The sequence below is a fragment of the Equus quagga genome, chromosome 2, assembly GCF_021613505.1.
Source record: "Equus quagga isolate Etosha38 chromosome 2, UCLA_HA_Equagga_1.0, whole genome shotgun sequence".
Taxonomy (NCBI): Eukaryota; Metazoa; Chordata; class Mammalia; order Perissodactyla; family Equidae; genus Equus; species Equus quagga.
In genome coordinates this window covers 145,811,588-145,832,706 of record NC_060268.1, presented here as the reverse complement: position 1 = coordinate 145,832,706, position 21,119 = coordinate 145,811,588, and the positions used below count along the sequence as shown (strand labels likewise).

At 39.2% G+C, this 21,119-nt stretch overlaps 1 protein-coding gene across 4 annotated transcripts in view; it reads right to left on the bottom strand.

The window, feature by feature from the left end:
* Positions 1–1,904: 1,904 nt before the first annotated feature.
* FAS (Fas cell surface death receptor) overlaps positions 1,905–21,119 on the bottom strand; it is a 28,395-nt gene continuing 9,180 nt past the window's right edge. For 2 of the 4 annotated variants that reach the window (XM_046651797.1, XM_046651791.1), the window contains 9 exons: positions 14,216–14,375; positions 9,835–9,870; positions 9,065–9,175; positions 8,374–8,482; positions 6,547–6,605; positions 6,314–6,391; positions 5,031–5,092; positions 4,020–4,044; positions 2,561–2,997 (listed from right to left, as the gene is read on the bottom strand). In XM_046651797.1, the coding sequence (XP_046507753.1) occupies positions 2,660–2,997; positions 4,020–4,044; positions 5,031–5,092; positions 6,314–6,391; positions 6,547–6,605; positions 8,374–8,482; positions 9,065–9,175; positions 9,835–9,870; positions 14,216–14,375 (978 nt within the window). In that variant the 3' untranslated portion in view covers positions 2,561–2,659. Of the gene's footprint in view, positions 2,531–2,560; positions 2,998–4,019; positions 4,045–5,030; positions 5,093–6,313; positions 6,392–6,546; positions 6,606–8,373; positions 8,483–9,064; positions 9,176–9,834; positions 9,871–14,215; positions 14,376–21,119 lie in introns of those variants that run through there. The other 2 variants (XM_046651808.1, XM_046651802.1) reach the window with 2 other exon arrangements.

The window sequence follows — 21,119 nt, the reverse complement described above, 5'->3', positions numbered from 1 at the left end:
AGTAGAGAAAAGGGAAACAATAACAAAAAGCAAGCTCCCATCAAAAAAGAGAGAACCAGAAATACGAAAAAACATTATTTTAATTAAATATGTTTACCTATATTTTGTATTTCCAAACAAGGGAAAAAAATCTTCCGTCAATGGAAGCTGTTTACGTAGTTCTAAATATTTGCTTCAGTTAATAACTATCTCTAGTTTACATCTATATAAACATAAATAGTAGTTATTAAAATTCACATTTCATACAAAGTTTACAAGTGTTTAAATGTAGAATGAAGATGTGGTAGCGAGGAGAGGGGCTTGTTTGTTTAGGAACCTGCAGGAAATAACAGGACCAATTCCTAAAACCTGACAGTGATTTCACCTTTGCTGTGTATAAGCTGCATTTGTAGAAGAAAGAACACATGGGAGGTCATTGAACATTTTGCAGGGAACACAGCAAAATAAGAATCCACATCATCAGCTTTAACGGTAGACATTGGTTCATAATATGCCACAAAGCTACTGTCTGTAAGAGCAGCAAGTCCTTAAACCGGGCTAAAAGTTTCTAAGGCCAGCACTGGCCTTTAGTGGATCATGAAGCATTTCTTTGGTAATACTTCTAGATTTGGGGAGGTACAGGCTATCAAGATGCACATCAAGGAGAAAATGGAGAGTGGTAACGCCCTACTAATACTTTCCTGATCCAAATGTTTTGACACTTGAGAAAGAGGTAGATTACTTTGATCCAGTAAAACGGCATACAAATATAAAATGCTCAAGTATTGTAATTTATGATGTGGATTAAGGCTGCCCCAGCTAGAGAAGCCCAAGGTGACCTGGCCTACATGCCAAACTATACGACCCAGTGGACTTTTTTATGGTATGAATTAGGACCGCCCTAGGGAGAGAAGCCCAGGGCATCCTCACCTACATGCCGATCTATATGGCCAGATTCGTATCTAAAGTTATATTGATGGGGATTTTTAGGCTGCTTAATTTTAAAACGGTTTATGATGAGGATTTTTAGGCTGGTTACTTTTAAAACTACAGATAAGAAGCAGGCTCCAAGGAGTGGAATTTGTTTGCCCTTTGATCAGAGACAATTGCATTTGTAAAGGAAATCTCCATGCCTCCCTCTCTGGAATTTGTTTGCCCCTTGTTGGGAAAACATTTACATTTCTAAGGGAAACCTCTATCTGTGAAGATGCCTCCCTCTCTGAGCCAGGAGGAAGGGGGGATGGCCTTATCTCTGGAAACTGTCTGGCAACCTCATGTAACTGACCCCCCACCCCAAAATCCTCCTTTGTCTTTAGCCGAGGATAATATTTGAGCGGTGACTTCTGCCATTTACTCAATCCGGTTTGATTCTTATCTAAAAGTTGTGGGACCGCCAAATGGCCAGACCAAACGGGCACTAATAAAGAGATAACTCACACACCTATGCCTTAAATATTGGCCCCAACCCTCAGTTCGGGGCAGCGGCAGCAGCAGAAGCTCCGACTGCCCATGGGTCCTGTCCCCATGCTATTCCACACTATTCTCTAAATAAAAGAGCACTAATGCCAGATCTTGAGAGTCTAAGAAATCTTTCTTTCGACTCCTCGGCTCACCGATCCCGCATCAATATGACCGCACAATAACCAGACCCCATCTGCACTGAAATCATTTAATGACTTTTTACATCATCTTTTCTTTTCTCCAGTAAAAATAAGTCACGTACCCATGCCTTATAAAATTAGCCCTAACCCTCAACTCAGGGCAGCAGCAGGAGCTCTGACTGCCCGTGGGTCCTGACCCACGCACCAGCTCTGCCTCCCCATGGGTCCTGTCCCCATGCCAGCGGGGGCAGCAGCAGCTGCTCTGCCTGCCCATGGGCTCTGTCCCCATGCCAGCGGGGGCAGCAGAAGCTCTGACTGCCCATGGGTCCTGTCCCCATGCTATTCCACACTATTCTCTAAATAAAAGAGCACTACTGCCAGATCTTGAGAGTCTAAGAAATCTTTCTTTTGACTCCTCGGCTCACTGACCCTGCATCAATTTAGTCGACATTTTCTGTGTGAATTCAAAATTGAAATATTTTACAATGAAATGCCAATAATCTAGGCAACGATCTTTGAGGTAGAACCTTTAAATTCTGCATTCAGATGTATACATGAGCTTTTGTTAATATGCTCCTCTCAGAGTTGCAAACAAAGTTTACAAATATGGTAAAACCTCTAGAATCTTCAGGGAGTTGGGGAGGTAATTTGCAGACAAAGTAGTCTTTCTAGTGATTGTGACATTGTAACAAAAGGTTAGTTTCTATTGACTCTTGGAATGCAGTCAACCTGTGGATAGACATTTGTATTCAAATACACTAATTATATTCCTAGCTACAGAGCATGATCCCAACCTTTTGTCCTTTAAATACACTCTTATCTGTGTACTTAACATGCCACTGCATTTACTCTTAACCATTTCCGTCTTCCCAACCAGATTATTTAAACATCCTTGAAGGCAGAGTCACACACAAGATCTTGAAACTTGTAAATATATTAGCTCTACAAACCTAAGAAACGAAAAAAGAAAACACACCTAGTAAAAAGCCAAGCAGTATTTACTCTTACAGCTATTAAAAACTTACTCAAACACTACTTTTTCTTGTCTATACTCAGAAGTGAGTGAGTTGTTTTTCCCTTTAGACCAAGCTGTGTGTTTCATTTTCATTATTGAAGTTTGCATTTTCATTTTCACTAGCATTGTCCTTCTGGATTATATTTTGAATTTTCTCTGCCAGAACACAAAGATTGATTTTTTTGAGGCTTTTAATCAAAGTGTCATATGCACCTTTCTTCCCATGACGTTGATACCAACAACGGAGCAACTGGACTTTCTTCTCAGCAGTGTTGTTGGGATTGTCATTCTCAATCTCATCAATTTTGGCTTCTTCGATACCATTCTTCCGAGCAAATTCTTTAACTTGATTCAGTTCCATTTGTTCAGCAATACTACTAATATATTTACTCAAGTCAATGTCTGAAAAATAGACAATAGTCTATGAAACTTTGTTTTTCTAAATGAAATTCCTATTACTAAAAACCATGACTATTTCTCCTTTTACAGTACCTAAGAATACAGCTAAGTCCTAAAGATCTCAAGAGCTGATGGGGAAAAACAAAAATAGAAGCAAACTTGAGTTCTAATCCCAATTCCTCCGATGTTCCCAGGAATTTACTCTATGACCTAAACATACATAACACCTCTGTATCATCTTTTCTCATCTATAAAATAAGAGGGTTGGAAAAGATCACCTCTAACATCCCTTACGGATCTGAGGATCAATGACCCACAAACTTAAAAGGCAGGCAAAAAAATTATGAGCGTCTTATCTCTGAATCACAGGTCAAAGAACAGAACTGGGTAGAATCGTGGATGCTGTTACAGAGCAAGGATACACCAATAATAACTGAGTCTACAAGTCAGATCCACCTCTAAGTCAATTCAGGCAGGAGTTCTATAATACACCTAATTGCTGGTGAAGGAAAACTTTCTTAAGCCTCAGAATGTAGTGTCTCATTGCTACCTGATTGATTGATTGATTGATTGATTGCTTTTCTTGAGGAAGATTAGCTTTGAACTAATATCCGCACCAACCCTCCTCTTTTTGGTGAGGAAGATTGGCCCTGAGCTACCATCCATGCCCATCTTCCTCTACTCTATAGGTGGGATGCCTACCACAGCATGGCTTGATAAGTGGTGCACAGGTTTGCACCCTGGGATCTGATCCAGCGAACCCTGGGCCACTGAAGCAGAGCATGCAAACCTAACCACTATGCCACCAGGACAGCCCCACCTCATTTATTTTTAACTAAGAGTATTAATTATAAATTTAAACAAACTGCCTGATAAACCTTGATACTAAGTAGGAAGAAGTGTAAACTCAAGGAAGAACAAGACCCCACCATATGTCACTGGAATTAGCAACATTATCGTGGCTAAAGTTGGCCTGTTACTCCTAAGGAAGCCATCTCTAGGAAATAAAATGATAAAAGCTTTACCTGGGAGATTCCTTTGCTCCATTTCCTGGGAAGAAAAAAAAAGGAGGGTAGGAGAGAGATAAATAAAAATATATTTAGAATATTCTAAATGTAATCTTCGAATTCTTCCTTAATACTGAAGGGAGTACAATCAGTTGCGTGATGTATAAAATTAGCTAGACTAAGTGATTAAGAAGAATTCTTTCACCATTCAAATTTTCATTCTGCAAGGTTCCAGTCTTGTCAGAAACTAAGGAATATTGACTTGTTTGTACCATGCTGATTTGAAGAGCTCTAACTCCCAATGAGCCCCCCACCCCAAATGAGAAAATTGTTATTCATCAAGTGGACTGGTTTTTCTTCCCAGTGTATCTTTTGCTATTTGAAATTCTTTGATCCCATGTTGGAAAAAGATAATGATGAGAGATAAGGCAACAAGTGGCCAGAGAGAGCTGAGCTGTGCCTTTATAATGGGCTTTAAGAGCCATCTCTGTGCCTGAGGTTGGATACTGAATCCATGCTCTGGTGAAGGATATCTCTCCACAGTTTCAGTGCAGGGATAACACTAACGTGGAACATGGAAGCTTGGCCACATCCTTTTCCCTTTTTTTTGGCTGAGGAAGATTCGCCCTGAGCTAACACCCACTGCCAATCTTCCTCTTTTTGTATGTGAGCTGCCACCACAGCATGGCCACTCACAGATGAGTGGTGTAGGTCCACACCCCGGAACGGAATCCAGGCCGCTGAAGCAGAACACAGTGAACTTAGCCACTAGGCCACCAGAGCTGGCCCCACATTCTTTTTTTCAGCTCACATTGAGCACACTCTCACTTACGCCCTTTGTTAATTCTTATGTTATCTGTGTAGAAGCTTACTTACAAACTGGGCACCATATCTTATTTCATTTTTTATGCCCCTCTAATCCATGCACACACAAACACAACAAATGTTTAAAATAAAGTAACAAATAAAAAGATGAATTACTACTTTCTGTGTTTTTTTAAGAAAGCTGATGCACATTTCAACACCTACAGTATTTGAGTCTCCACATACACGGTAATCATCCTCTTCATTCCTGCACCTTCTTTTCAACCCTGAAAGTCAAAGAAATTTCTATCAGACTCAAGTCTCAGCCTTGTAGGAAGCATGTGAGAACATACTGTCACACTAAGAGAAGTGTGAGAAGAAAGAAGGAGAAATTCATTGAAACTTAAAGTGACCAAACACCACAAAGACAGCATTGTCCTGATTCTGGACAATCCAACCTGACCAGGTCAAGTGTTCTAGAGATATGCCACATCTTAATTGGGCCATCCAATTACCACACACGGGCTTAGCCTGAAGCTGGATTCTGATTTACCATATCACCATCACCACTCCCCCTCACCAGCTTGGACTCGGGTAGCATGGCTACAGCAGGGCACAGAAGCATAGGATATGGAAAGGTGACATCAAGTTGCCATGGAGTGGCATTCAATGCCCAGAAATCCAAGTACACACACTCACAAATAACTCAAGTATACACACTCAGTGAGTGTATGCCTTGAAGCCAGTATGAGATGGAAGAAAAGAATCTGTAAGTCTCTAAGTGTTTAAATATTCAGTATATATTTTTAGCTAAACAACTTCTAAAGGCAAGGCAATGTCTTTATCTTCAGCTGAACTGGAGAAACAATGAGTTGGTCCAGAAACAAGGAAAAATTGGATGCTTCAGAGTATTGAAAGTTGGTACCACTCTATGTTTTATGAATGAGTTAAAGGGATTTTTCTAGAGTAATTATGACTATACCAATTTTGGCTTACCTGCTGAATTTATTAAGTATCTCTTACATAAAATATATTGCCACAGTATTTTAAGTTAAGGGGGAGAAATAATTAAAAATTAGGAAGTTTGGACGAGGGAGAGAAGGCACAGAGAGGGAGGAATTTAGCAAGTGTTCCCTGCAATGCCTTTCCTGGGGAGGCCCTTGTTTCTCGTGTTCTCTTTATGCATGCGGCAATCTCGAAGAGCGAAGGATCACTTCTGATTCCTGGCCAACTCAGCTGCTGCCTGGATGAGAACATCCTTGTTCACAGGGAGGATAGGAAGACCCACTCAGTGCCCCCAAACGGTTGCTCAAAAACAGCAGCTGAGGAATAATATCATCTGTTCTTATCAGCTCTCAGGAGTACATGTAGCGGCAAGAATTTAGCAGTTTCACAGAGTTCCATGCCTGGTAGGAGCTTTCTTAGAGGTAGAAGATAGAGGGGAATTCTTGTGAACAACTACTTCCCAAGTTATTTCAACCTGCAGTTTGAACAAAGTAAGAACTTACCGTAACGTTTTAGTAAAAATACTGCAATCAGTAACAGGAACAGGAGGCAAAACAACCAGTATAAGTTAGATCCGGATCCTGTAGATTAGAATATTGGACATTGCATATGAAAATAACCAAGCTTTAAGATAAAACAAAGTAGTAGCAAAGAATCAAAAGAGAGTGGATTTTTTTCCCTATTTTACAGTGGGGATGGGAGAAAGGAGAATATAATCATAAAAAGAAATAATAACCTTCTCTGCATTTAGCGTCGTTAGTTGGTGTGCAATTCTCAATGATCCCATGTTCGCACCTGGAAAAAAGACAGAGGAAATTCAAAAAGCCTGGTGGACTGATTCCTTGATCATTTTCAATGATACACTACAAATCCAGAGCCACTTTACTCATCTTTGCATCTCTTGCAAACATATTCCCTCAAATATTTCTAGATTAGCACCTAAAGTTGGTACAAATTCATAACATAATTTGGATGTTTGGATGAAAAATATCCTAAAGAATAACTACGTTTTAAAATATCAAGAGTTAAAGGAAGGTAAGAAAATATGGACATACAGGAAAAAGGATGAAATAGACACAAAAATAATCTTAAAATTGATAATAAACTGTGCTGTTCAAATCATAAAGTGCCTAAAGCAATTTCAAAACAGTCCCATAGAAAAATGAAATGGCCAGACAATGGCCACTGCCCATGATGCTGCTTAGGGAACCACTCAGCTGGCCCTAGAGGTTTCTCCTTTTAGCATCAAGTACTGATTAGGATGCTCAAGAGGCTCCTGTAGGATTTTCTTCGGACAGCCCAACATTGACAGATTGTCTGAATTATAGCCTGATTCTGCCCATCACCTAACTAGGTGAGCCTGGCAAGTCACTTAACCACTATGAGCCTGTTTTCTCATCAATAACCAAGAGACAATATTAACCGCCTCAAAGCATTCTGGTGAGAATAAAATTAAATTGAGATCAGGAAGCATTTAGAACTCCTGTTATTATTTGATTAAGTTAGTTCCTCCTCCCTAGTCCCTACTTATCCTGTCATCATGAGGGCACTCTCAGACGTTTGGGGCTAGAAGAGAGAGGCCAGGTTAACTGCACATCATTGAAAATTTTTTAGTAAATAAGAGACATAAAGCATCACGTCCAGACTTTTCAAGTCTACCAGGTTGAATTCCTGAAAGTTTCCCCAGATCAATTACAAGTTTAAGGAGAAGCACATGAATATAATTCTAATGGTTTATATTTATACAAAACAATATCTTACAAAGCAAAAGCTATTTTTACAACAATATTATTTAGTCTGATCTTCACAGAAATGCGGCCAATAGGACAAGTGAATACTATTTGCATCCTATGAGTGAGGAAACTGAAGCTCAGAGAGGTTAAGTGATCTGCTCAAACTCACGCAGTTAATCAGCAGAAAAGTGAGCTACATAATCAGGTTTTCTAATTTGGGGTCAAAACCAAGCTCTTTAGCATGAAAGACAAGGCCCTTCACGATTTAGCCCTGCCTCCTTCTCAGTCTTTCCTACAGTCTGGTCAGGTACCCTGTTCTCCGGAGCTTCCTCAGTCTCTTTGCATGTGTTCTTCCCTGCCTGAAACGTCCTTTCCATCCAGGTACACCTGGGAATTCTTTCTTTCCTTCCTTCAAGACTCAAGCCATGTGTCATATCTTTACCACTTCTCCCCAGGCAGAGTTGAAAGGTTCTCTTGTATAACTTGTAACAACTTGAGCACAACTCTCTTCTAATGCTTGCCACATGGTGTTGACACAATAACCATTGCTTTTCTTGACTCTCTCTGCCTCCAGCCTGAGAGCTTTGATGCCAGGAATGTGTTGCTCACATTGTTGGCTTAAGCAGCCAGCACAGTGTCAAGCACACAGGAGGTGTTCAATAAATGTTTGGAGACTGGATGTTTGAATGAGCAAATGGTTACCTAGTTGTTTGAAGGCAAAGCAACACTAGAACCCAAATTATTGACTCAGCACTTGTTGCTACCTCTAGGAAGACATTCTCTCTCTATATATATCTAGTGTTTTAATCAGAAAACAAACTAAAACTTACGTAATGCAAGGGTCACAGTGTTCACATGGAGGAACACTACAAAAAAAGTTTGATTTACATCTGCACTTGGTATCCTGGGTCGTGGTGCAATTTTTTTCCACTTCTAGACCTAGAAAACCAATTTGCAGACTATTAATAGGGACAAGAAAAGCTATGTCCAGAGATTTCTGATGTCAAACAAAACTGGGAGTACTTCTGTTATATTTTAATCTGGGCCCTCAGAATAGATTGGGATATATCATGAAAATTCAGGGTCCCAGTTGGAATTATCAAGACAAATCAGATCTCCAAAGAATGGGGAGCATCCCACCCAACTCTCGGATTCCTCTGTCCTTGTATCTGAAGGCTTCTGAGATCCTTCTGGCCACGAACAAGAGCCATTACAGAGCATAAATCAAGGCAGGAAAAAAAACGTTTCTGCAGTTTTGGCTGGAGCTGGTGAACTCTGTTCACAGGCCTCATATTTAGTCGTTCTCTTACATCTGGGAGAATTGTCTAGGCTTAACCCATAAATGTCTAGACCCGTGATTAGCTCAGTATCTGGTCCTGTTTCACTGCAGCCAGCCCCATCCTGTCCCTTCCTCTATAACAACATAGCACCAGAGTTGGTCCCAACTTCAAACTGCATTATAAATGCTTCTACATGGAGTACCACGATGGATGCCTTTCAGTTGCTTTTTAAGACACTTACCCAGTTCTTCATCACAAATTTTACATCTTCGGCATTTAGAACTACGATGTGGCTTGTCTGTGTAGTCCTTCCCTTCTGAGCAAGGCACACAGTCTGTTATGTTCCTCTTGGCTGTGCAATTGAAACCAGTGGACAGTTTGCCATTAATGATTCGGTAGCTAGTAACTAAAGTTTTTTGTGATTATTAATTGTAGTCTTTAGTTGTTCACCTACTCATTGTTAGCTGTCCTGCTTATTTTTAAAAGTCATGTAGATAGGCAATATGTTATCTTACTTCCATTAGGTTCCTCATAGATAACATCTCCCTGATGCTTGGGTCCCCCTGGTAGTGGATGCCTGAGCTGTTTTTCAGGAACTAAGAGTTGACCCCTGTCTGGTTCAGGCTGGTTGAGACTTCCAACCCACCACCTGGGCCCGTGCAAGTGTCCGATAGGCGACCTCCTGATGTCAGAGAGCCAAAAACTCCACCCTCAGATCATGTTAATGCCACCATTTTGAGAACATGTGTCCTATGAAGAGCCATGAAGCTTGACTACACTTGCACAGATCGTCAACAACATCACCTCTCCTTACCTCCAATCATCTATGCCCACACTTCAGACCACCCTGCCCCTCTACCCCATAAATAGCCCTAGTTCCCATTTCTCAGGGAGGAGGATTTGAGATTTGTACTCCTCTCTCCCTGCTTGGTTGCCTTGTGAATAAACACTTTTTCTGCTGCAAACTCGTCGTCTTGGTGATTGACATTTCACGCCATGGGCAAAACGTACCTGGTTCGGCATCACAATCAGTAGCTCTCCTCGTGCCTGCCCAAGAAAAAAATGGGGCAAGTGTTTGAATGCAAAGTGGTCATGCAACATCAAGGGGAGTATGCAGGGATAACAATAAGACACTGCTACAACGGGGGAGTTTTAATGATATATAAATACAACAAGGGAGAAGGTTATTGTAAAAATCATGTGAAGAGACAGAAAGTCTCCCAAGACAAAAGTTAAAAGAGTAACTGAAGGAATATGCCTACAGAAATAGGATGATTAACAAGAGGAGCATATTTAAAAACAGAGGTTGGAATGACCAAATGCACTGGAAGAAATGCCTTTCCCAACTTTTTGGGGAGACAGAAGAGGTTGGTAGGTATATATTCATGGTAGAGATGACTGTCACTGGCCACTGAGATTATCTAAAGAATTCACCTTGCTCTGGTTTCTCATTTCACTTTCCAAAGTCCACAAATCCTGATAAGAGATAGTATAGTGTAAGGGAAAGAACATTTAAAGTTCTAAAGGCCTTGGTCACATCCTTAGGAGCCACAAGATCTTTAACAAAGTGCTCAATCTCTCTAAGCATTAATTTCTTCATGTATATGATGGAGATAACGACACTTCTGCGCTGCTATCAGAACTGCGTAGGACCTGCTTCATAAGTGCTCACAGTTCTCTTTTCTCTCCTCTTTCTTTCTATTCCTTTGCCATTAAGGTACAGAGTACATTTTGATGGGCAGGCATGAACACATTTATAACAAAGTTTATTATCAGGTTTGTTATCTTACTACACACAATTTTAAATAATGTTCACATTTGCTTTAATTTACTTTAAAACTAAAATGAGTCATTGTCTTGCTATTAGTAAGCATTACACAACTACACCTTCTTCCGGAAAATTCATTTATTTAACGTGTTTATTAAATGCCTATTGTGTGCTAGGCACTTTCTAGGAGCTGGAGATACTGCAGAGGATGAGACAAAGCCTTGGTCTCCAAGGACTTCATGCTCTCAGGGTAGAGCAGGCAAGGCACAAATAAATATATGGTGTCAAGTGGTGCTAAGTGCTACGGTGAAACCTGGCTTAGGGCAAGGGGATAGAAAATGAAGAAAGAGACAGAAAATATAAAGGGAAATCTAAGAGAAAAGCATGACTAGTGACTCTATTAATGACATAACTCATTAAAAAGAATAGGCAAAGTCTAACCTGCTACTCACATGTACAGCAAAAATAATTTACGCTGTCTTTCCTAGGAATGTGACTTTCCTAATAACCTCAAAGCATTCTTTCTAAAAAATAAACTACTTATTCTATAAACAAATTCTGAAACGTAAACACATGATATTTTAGTAAACAAAGACAATACTTTTTCAATAGAAAAAAATAAATTGTGGAAACCCAGAATCAAATTCAAATACAGTACATCAGGGCTACAGAATATTGTAGCAATATGTTTAAGAAAACTAAGCCAAAATATAATTTTCTTTGCTTGCCAGTGGTATTATACTGGTTTCTAAATGCACTGACTTCTTTTACGAACTACCTTGCAGAATGTGCCTAGCACAATGCCTATGACATGAGAGGGATACAATAAATCACAGGTTTTCTCTTCCTCCAACGAATACAACCTAAATTTATCAAAATATGAAAAAGGAGTGGTTGTTTTCTTGAAAATAAGATTTTAAAATACATTTGTATCTGAGTACAATAGTACATATGCTCCTTGTAGAAAATTTGGAAAAGTTAGGACAGTATAAAAAGCACTATACATCAAGCACAGAAATTCACTGCTGTCATTTTGGTGCATTCCTATGCATGTAAAGACACACACATGTCACTATATGTATGTGTAATATGTGTGGGTGTGCATTTACATATATAAATATACATATATGTAATGTATGTAGTGTACGGCAGAATCCTTCTTATTTGATATGGTGATGTCATGAGGACTGCTTTGATCAGTTAATCAACAAGTCAGTTCATATAGGGAATCACTGAAAAAATACTATAAATATTTTAATTTATAATGTATAATCATATAATTATTTGTCAGTCTTGTGATGTAGAAACAAGTTATTGGAATTCCAGGTTCTTTCTCACTTAAGTCACAACCAAAATACATCACCTATGACTTCCTGGTTTTCTTTCACTCTCTTCCTTTCTTTCTTTCCTCCTCCCTTCCCTCCTTCTTTCCTTTCTTCCTTCTTTTTGACAGAAAGAAAACTTAAAAATACCAATAATCCATATGAAAGGCTTTCAAGATTTTTGTGATTTTTCCATTTATTTTGCCATCACCTAATTCATCAATAATTTTTTAGCAACTCGTCATTATACTGAAAATCTCCAAAACACTGAAACTAGTTTTCACAGAAATAAAATCTGCCTTGTCTCCATATTCATGTATCATTGATTTATATAATATTTACTTAAATTACACATTACTATCACAACAGCAATGAGCATAAACAGATTTGGAAGCAATTTGAATATGGATAGGCCTAAAATTCAAAAAGAAAAAATAGAAGTGGAAAGAGCGTTCAGCACGTGTTGGACACCATCCAACATATTTTAGGGAGGGAGCAGAGAGAATCAGTTAATCCAGCCAGTATATCAGTTAGAAATTTCTTAAGGGAATTTACACACATTGAGGTTTCTATCAGAAACATATCAGAAAACATGACTGGATTGATACATAATATCCCATCCAGCCTTTGAATACTTCAAAATTTACTTAATCAATCCTACATCATTGGGTATCATATTGAACTATCATGCGTACAATATGCCCCTTTATTTGTGGCTATTTGAAGATTTTTTCCTACAAATCTATTACTGTATCAGTAGGTACAAGTATTTTCAAGCATTTTAAATTTTATTTTATTTTGAGGAAGATTGCTGCCAATCCTCCTCTTCCTGATGAGGAAGCCTGGCCTCAAGCCAACATCCGCACCCACCTTCCTCCACCTTATATGTGGGACACCTACCACAGCATGGTGTGCCAAGCGGTGCCATGTCTGCACCTGGGATCCGAACCGGCAAACCCCGGGCTGCTGAAGTGGAACGTGCGCACCCAACCCACTGCACCACCAGGCCGGCCCCTGTATTTTCAAGTTTTTGACCCACACAACCAAATTTCTTTCTTAAAAGGTTATAACAATTTACAGTCCAACAGTGGTATACGACGTGAGTTCTTATCTCACAAACTAGCTCACCAGAGCTGAGATTGCTTCTTAAATGAAAATAAAACAAAGCAAAACAAAAAAGCAAACAGACAAATATGCTTGACAGTTTGATATGCAAAGCATATCACCTTTGTTGTAATTTGCACTTTAGGTTCTAAAAATATTAGTAAAGATCTTAATTCATAGGACAAATACATGGTGTTTGGCAAGTTATAAAAAAGCCAGGAAACTATCCTTTATTCCTATTTGGAGAAGAGTAAATATAAATAGGCTTACGTATAAATGGGTTGTATTATAAGGGAGATTTTCTGTAAGGGTTATTAAAACCCAGACAGGAGGCCAAGAGAGTGTGGTAGAATCTTTTATAAATAGGACTCATGCCTGTTTAGCAGCTTGAGTGCTAGCAGCCTGGGAGGCCAACTACGAAACCTACTAGCAGAGTCCTTTATGCTTTTATTAATTTATCGCATAAACTCATCTGTTGTTTTCCTTTATCTTCCTGTCTTACTTCACAATAGTAACTTACTTCAAGCAGCTGAAAGAGATTCCTATCTGTACAAGACAGTAGTCTACTCTTCTCGTGTCAAAAAAAAAGTTTGCACAGTTGCATTTTGCTTAGCTTCTAATTTGCCAGCGTTTGAAGGATTTCTGATCTGAAACTGGTTTGCATTTCAAAATACTGATTTTAAAAAATTGTTGGTTTTTGTCTGTTGCTTTTCTAGCTCATCTAGTTATTCAGCTGCAAAATGTAAATGTATTTTGCAGGCTTCAGTGCCAGGACAAACAGCTTGCTGAGAGACCTTCTGGTTGAAGGCAAGTGCTGAAACACCTCTCTTAAGAGTGGAAGTCTCTTGCTTTCAGAGCTCCACAATTATTATGATACATTCTAATCAGTTCTGATGTGATAAGCTTTAACATCTACAAATGAGTCTTCCTTTGCTACTGAAAAATGGAGCTAAATAGACAAATCCTCTCATTTCAGAGGCACATGTCATTTGGAAATTATATTTATTCATACGCACACCAAATAAGTGTGATAAAGATGAATTGAACCGGTTTGGGGAGAATAATTTCACAGTTTTCTTCCCAACAATGCTGTAATACAGAAGAACCAAATGCTGTAAAAATACTTTCTTCATTATTACTATATGCTTCTCCTCACCCTGATTTTCATTCTAAGCACCGGATGTTTAGTGTAACATACCAGGAGGACATGACTGACAGCAGGCCTCACCATGCTGGCCCTCCTGGCACTCAGATTTCTTCCCATTAACATTTTCACTCAATTTCAATGCCTCAGAGTCGATAGCAGTCACTTGGGCTGTATCACCTTTCGACAATGGTCCAGCAATAGAGGTAAGCATCTGTAAAAGAAAAGCAGGAAGAGCATTTTTATTAACTTCTGAACTAAGCAACTTGGTAAACAAGTGTAAACTGCCCAAAATGGCTGTATTTGCCGTGCACAGGCAAAATCAATGTGCAGCTCCATCTTCCTGCTGACTCATCTCCGAAAAAGGAGATCAAGTGCATGACAGCCTAGACCTCAGGGTCCCCAAACTACCCCAGAAACAGCATCACGGATGGTAGGAGCCAGGGCTCTGAGGTCAAAAGGTGAACACACTCCCACTTACAGCCCTGTGACTGTGGGTAAAGTCACTTAAATTCTCGGATTGTCCGTTTCTTTATCTACAAAGTGGAAATAATCTCTTCTTCATAGGTTTGTTGTGATAATTAAATGGAATAATGCACCTACAGCTGTTAGCACAATTCCTGGCACATAATAAATAGGTGCCCAGTAAGCAGTATTGTTATTCATTATTATTATTGTAATTATCATAAAGTTTCAGTGAGGGGCAACATAGGGGAGTGGTAAAAAACATGAAATTTCAAAATGACTGTAGTTCGAATGCCATCTCTGCTACCAACACTGTGATAAGTTACATAACCTCACTGGTCTTCAATTTCCTGATCTGCAAATGACAATAGTACTTTCTGTCTTAAAGGGTTATTGTGGGGATAAAACGTGGTAATTTCTCTCAACCTGGTACTTAGCTCATAGCACATTCTATTTCTTCCCTTTTTAGACACAGCCACAGAATCAACAGTTTTGATCAGATTCTTCCTCATTATCCAACCATATGATAAATATAAATCAAACAGGATTTTCTTCACCTTTCTTCAGGAAAAATGAACTTCTCTTATTAGAGAACAAACCTTTAACCTATTTTTGGTTGCTTTTTTCTGCCATAAGCCTAATTGACATTGTGTCAAATTTATCTTAGTCAGTTATAGACTACAGTTCCTTCGAAAAATGAGCCCACAAAAATGTATAGAAGCATTTGGGGGTAGTCTCTGGTTGATTCCTTTCTCTGGTTTCCTAAGTATTTATTTTTTGTCTCTCTCTAAACATAAATTAAAATAATCTCTCATCTTATATGGAATATGTAAATTCTATTGCAAGCATCAAAAAATTGTAAACTTAGTTCTGAGGATTTTTTCCTAAAGGTCATTTTTCATAGTTTTCATGGTATATATTATTTTTCTTTCTGCCTTATAGTATAGTAATAATACTGGTATCTTCCGAGTCAAGAGAACTAAATATTCTACACTTATAATCATGGCCACAGAGTCCCCATCTCTTCCCTTCTGCCTTTCCCTCTTTGTCACCAAAGCCTATATCTCCTTCAGGTCACAGGATACCACGGGATCTCCAAGGAAGGAGGCATGAAGGAGATGTGCTTGCCCACGTTTCCTGCTAGAATGGATGTATTTAAAAACGCATTTCTAACATCCAGACTTCCAAGAGGGAAAATGATACTAAAATATCAAGAAAATATAACTTGTCCAGGGTTACTTGCTAGCAAAAGGTAGAACTAGGACTTATCTAAGTTTCCTGACTCCTACTATGGTGTTCTTTCCCCTGCACCCGAAACAGGTGAGCTTATAGAACATAGCTTACTTTCTGTACATGAACAGTTCCATGTAGGGAACAAGTGGAACTGGTAAGCAGATGAGAGGAATTATGCTACATATGCTGGCTGCACTATCAAACCACGGCCTCTTCAGTCCAACAGACATTTCTTGAGCACCTACTAAGTGCCAGGTTCTGAGAATACAAAGATGAGTAACAGTGATTGTAATTGAAAATGAACATTAAGTTTCCAAAAGCAGATTTGCACATGGGCATGTTATTTGTAATACATTAATAATTTGGGGGATGTTTTACCACTTTATATTTGCATGACTCTTACTTGTTAAAACACATTTGAATCTATGATTTTTTTTCTAAGGCACAATGTGCAGCTTTGGACAAAAGATCTTTATTAGCATCATTTTCTCTTTTCAGGATGATAGTTCCCTACATCTTACTTTCTCTACATGTCATCTGTCCTCCTATTAATATGAGTTCCTCTTGGAGCTGGCCCTCTGGTGTAGTGATTAAGTTTGCACACTCCGTTTTGGCAGCCTGGGGTTCATGGGTTCGGATTCTGGGCCTGGACCTAAACATCGCTCCTCAAGCCATGCTGTGGTGGCATCCCACATACAAAATAGAGGAAGACGGGCACAGGTGTTAGCTCAGGGACAATCTTCCTCAAGCAAAAAGAGGAAGATTGGCAACAGATGTTAGCTCAGGGCCAATCTTCCTCACCAAAAAAAAGAAAAGAAAAGAAAAGAATTAGTCCCTCTTCTAGATCAGAGAATCAATAGCTAATGAATAGTAACTGAATTGGGCACTCTAGGAAATAATAATGTGATTGAAAGCATACCAAAGGGTTAATTACTAAGATGGGAAGAGCTTTCAAATGAAAATCATTCAAATGTTTAGGATCCTTATTCTATAACTACTTCATTGTTCTGTTTGACAGTCAGGGATTAAATACACTAACCATTTAACATTCCAGACATTGCCAGCACAAGAAAGTTTTCAAACCAACGTAAAAATCTCTCTGGAGCTAGAAGAAATCAGTAAGTCTTGTTTGCAACAGATAACGGAAAACTGAACCAAAGCAACTCAAGTGAGTAGGAGCAGTTCTTTTCTGTTGTCAGCCACCTTCACTGCTGTGAGGAAGGAGCTAGCAGTGAGATATTACTTGCCCTCCTTCTCTTTCAATTCTGGTTTCTCATCAGAAACTGAAAAAAAATGACACAGATTTAAACACAAAGAGATCTATAGGGACTGGGCTAGTCAAAAGTGACAAATCAAAGGCACTCAAAGTATGATCCCCCATAGCACGTATGTATGTGTGTGTGCGCGTGTCCCCTATGGCTATAGGGCGCTATCTTCCTTGGTGTGCTAATATCATCCAATATTCATGAGACAATATTATGAGCAAGTCTATACTTCCTGGTTTAAAGGATCAGGTGCTCAGGGGAGCAGCACATTTTACATTTTTGGATTGTTGCATTCGTGTTATTTCTGGAAAACTGTGTGTATATTCAACTATTTGGAACTGTCTGAAAGAAATATACTTTCTAATTCATTTTGTTTTAGTTTTGAAAGTTTTGAGTGGAAATCAAAATCCACTGTCCAAAATACATTCAGAATTTGAAAAATGTGAAACCTGGAGTAGAACAGCGAAAGCACAAATACCTCTGGCCATGAAGCACAGATACCAGCACGAAACCTCATCTCATCCTTCATCACACCTGCTTCAGAGTTGAATTTCTGGAACCATTTCTTACTTAGTTCAGCATCAAAGAATTGTGACAAGGAGAAAAAAGAAAGATGGGTCTGAAGAGCATGTTGTGACTTTTACATGATGTGATATAGGCAGCACTCCATACAAGCTTGTATTTTTAAGAACTTTTGCATTAACTCGTTTGTAGAAAGCAAAGATTTAACCCAAACTTTCCAGGCAGAAATTGGGGCATTTTGACTGTGACAAGACAGGAAACCCAAAGACAACTAAATGATCTGAATACTCAAAATTTTCCAGAAAAGCTGAAAAGGTCAGAAAATGAGTTAAATCAAAGGTCCAACATGTGGACAAACTGAGGTAAATGGGAACAAAATGGGGAAAAAAAAGAGAGAAATAAAAATAATTTAAAATCTCCATCATCATAAAGATTAAAAAGTCAAGGAGACCTCAATTGCATATTCTGCAGGGAATAATGTTAGCTAATTAATTGAACAAATACTTTGTTGAGTACCTACTATATGCAGACAGATGCCTGGGAACAGAGCAGTGCACAGCTGGAAGACTCTGCTCTCAGAGTTTATACATAAGTGAGGTGTATTAGTCACGGTTTTCCAGAGAAACAGGACTGATCGTTTGGGGGTGTGTGTGTTTAGAAGGTGGGCACAGGGTTTGGAGATTTTTTTTCATTCTCTAAAAAGCCATATGTGGTTGCACTTCTCAACTACCGAACAACTAAATTTTCTCTCCATGGAGCTGAACTAGGAGAAACAGTAAAAGTGTGGGCAAAGATGACACAGAAAAATGAGAAATAAAGTTCACAAGATCACAGAAGACGAAGTGACCTCTTAAAGTCAGGCAATTTAACACCTAATTTTCAGGTAGTTGAAATCCAAATTCTCTAAATCTGATCTCATAGAAGAAGCTATGCCCCAAACCGGTGTGGTGACTGGCCCAAGGCTTACAGCTAACTCAGGACCGTTATGGGCTGAATTGTGTCTCGCCACCTCCAAATTCCTATGCTGAAGTCCTAACCTGGAGAGTCCGGGAATGTCACCAAATTTGGAGATAGAGGTTTAAAGAGGTAATTAAGTTAAAGTGAAGTCTGTAGGGAGTGTCCTAATCCAACATGACTGCGCTTCCTATAACAAGAGGAAATGTAGACACAGACACAAAGGGAAAAGGATGTGAAGATACAAGGAGAAGGCCATCCGCAAGTCAAGGAGAGAGGCCTGGGACAGATCCTTCTCTCATGGCCCTGGGAAGAAACTAACCTTGAAGACATCTTGATCTTAGACTTCTAGCCTTCAGAAGTGTGAGAAAATAAATTTTGGTTGTTGAAGCCGCCCAGTCTGTGGCACTTTGTTACCGCAGCCACAGGAAACGAATAAAAGGACCAGACTACAGCCCCTTGATTCCCTCGGATTCCGCCTTTGAGGCATGTCAGTGATGCCCGCATACTTGGGATCCCTCATAATGAACACGAAGATTGTTCATCTTGAACTATCACTGAGCTACTTAGACAAGAGATTTCAAATGGTCTTGAGAGCTGGAATTAAAGGTTCCCATCGGCCCCTGAACTGCTTCTTCTCAGTCTCACAGGCTCCACTAGGGAGGGTTAAAATCTCCCTGTCCTCTGCAGCCGAGGACACAAACTGAACAAGAGCTGAAACTCAGCTGACTAATTCTGCTCACTTGCTTTTCAGACTTTTAGTTACTCATCAACACTTGAGAAGAAAGAAATTCTAAAAAGACCATTAGCAGTTCACCATTTCCAGTTATATAATGCATCTCTAATATATGTATGTAAAAATGAGGAAATAGGTAATGTATTGCAAAATGTAATGTAATATGTAAAAAGTGAGGAAATAGGTAATGTATTGTAAGATGTAATGTAATATGTAAAAAACGAGGAAATAGTAATGACATTTCGTAGTAGGTACATTATTAAAAAACTGAAAAATAAATAAAATAAATTTTTCTATATGAAAGAGATAAGCGAAGATTCCATTCGTTCTTATTTTTTCAAAATGTATAAATAAAAATACACAAGGTAATCTTATCCTGGTAATGTGTTTTTTCTTTGTTAAGGACAGTTACTGGGAAGATCAGGAGAGAGAGAGTTGAGACAGCAGGAGTAAGTGACTGGTTAGACCCCTGACTGATCAGGCAATGAATCAAATAAAATGAGGGAACTTTAGAAAATTCCGTCTGGGATTACATTTTGAGTCGAGTGCTACAGTTAGAAAAATAGTTCTCAAAATCCCGACTAACATCAGAATCACGTAGTGATGCATTAAAAAGTAATAATACTTAGGTCTCAACACAGACCCAAAGAATCAGAATCTCTGAGAATGGGGCCCTCCTTATGATTTCCTTCAACAAGTACCCCCGTTATTGATGCTCACCATAGCTGGAGAACAACTGGGCTGGAGAAAGCAAAACCTGAGGTCAGCAGGCTACCATATTTACACACGTGAGAAGATAAGAGTCTTATTGACTAACAGCATCTTGTTCTGCACTTGCAAATCAGATTTTTACTTTTCATGGGGAAATAATGACCCTTCCAAAAAATAAGTCTGAAAATAAGAGAAGTCATCTTCAGTGGAGGAAACAGATAATGGGAGGGCTACAAAATTCTCAACTAGAGCCCTAGGGGCCTTAAATGCCCAGAGGGGCCACAGAGGTAACACAGGAGTAAAATATCCAGGTGGAATAGACAACAAAGAGTAGGAAGGACTTGTCAAAATGGAAAGGCCCACTTGGACCGAAGGGGCAGCCGCTGATCCAGGGGAGTGGGGGCCATGCAGTATGTGGGGCCCAGATCTTTCATTTTTCAAGAGAAACCAAAATTCTCCAACATTCCAATGGTGGCAACTAATATTAAAAATACATACATACACATATACACACATACATACATACGCTATGTGTCAATACCACGCAGGATAAGCATAATACAGACGGAGGCGGTGTAGGCCCTGATTTTTGAAATCAGGCCTAAATGCATACAGACCCTCGTGTGAAAAAACAGTCTACTGGGATCAAGAAAGCTTTGTGAAAATGGCTAAAAGCCAAAGCTCAGCCCTCAGCAAGGGGAAGAGCCTTAACGCACTTGCTCTCAGTTCATTCTCTTTCTCTCTCTTTTTCCAAGATCTTTGCCCTCAGAAATCAAAAGTATTTATGTTTCTCACATCTTATATTTTCATGGTGTTCCAGAACACAGAGGTGAATAAATCTAGAATGCTGCATGACTTGACTAAAGGACAGCTTGTCATTAATGACTCCAATGCCAAGTTTATTCTCATTTTGCAAGTTTATCCCAGTTCACAGCTTAACAAAACCCACAGTAGGCTTGCTTACCTGCTGGGCTGAGTATATCTGCCGAGTGAATTTGTATCAGATGTGGCCTTGCTCAAAATGCATAATTCCACAATAAATTCACTATCATCCCCAGTTAGTGGAACTCAG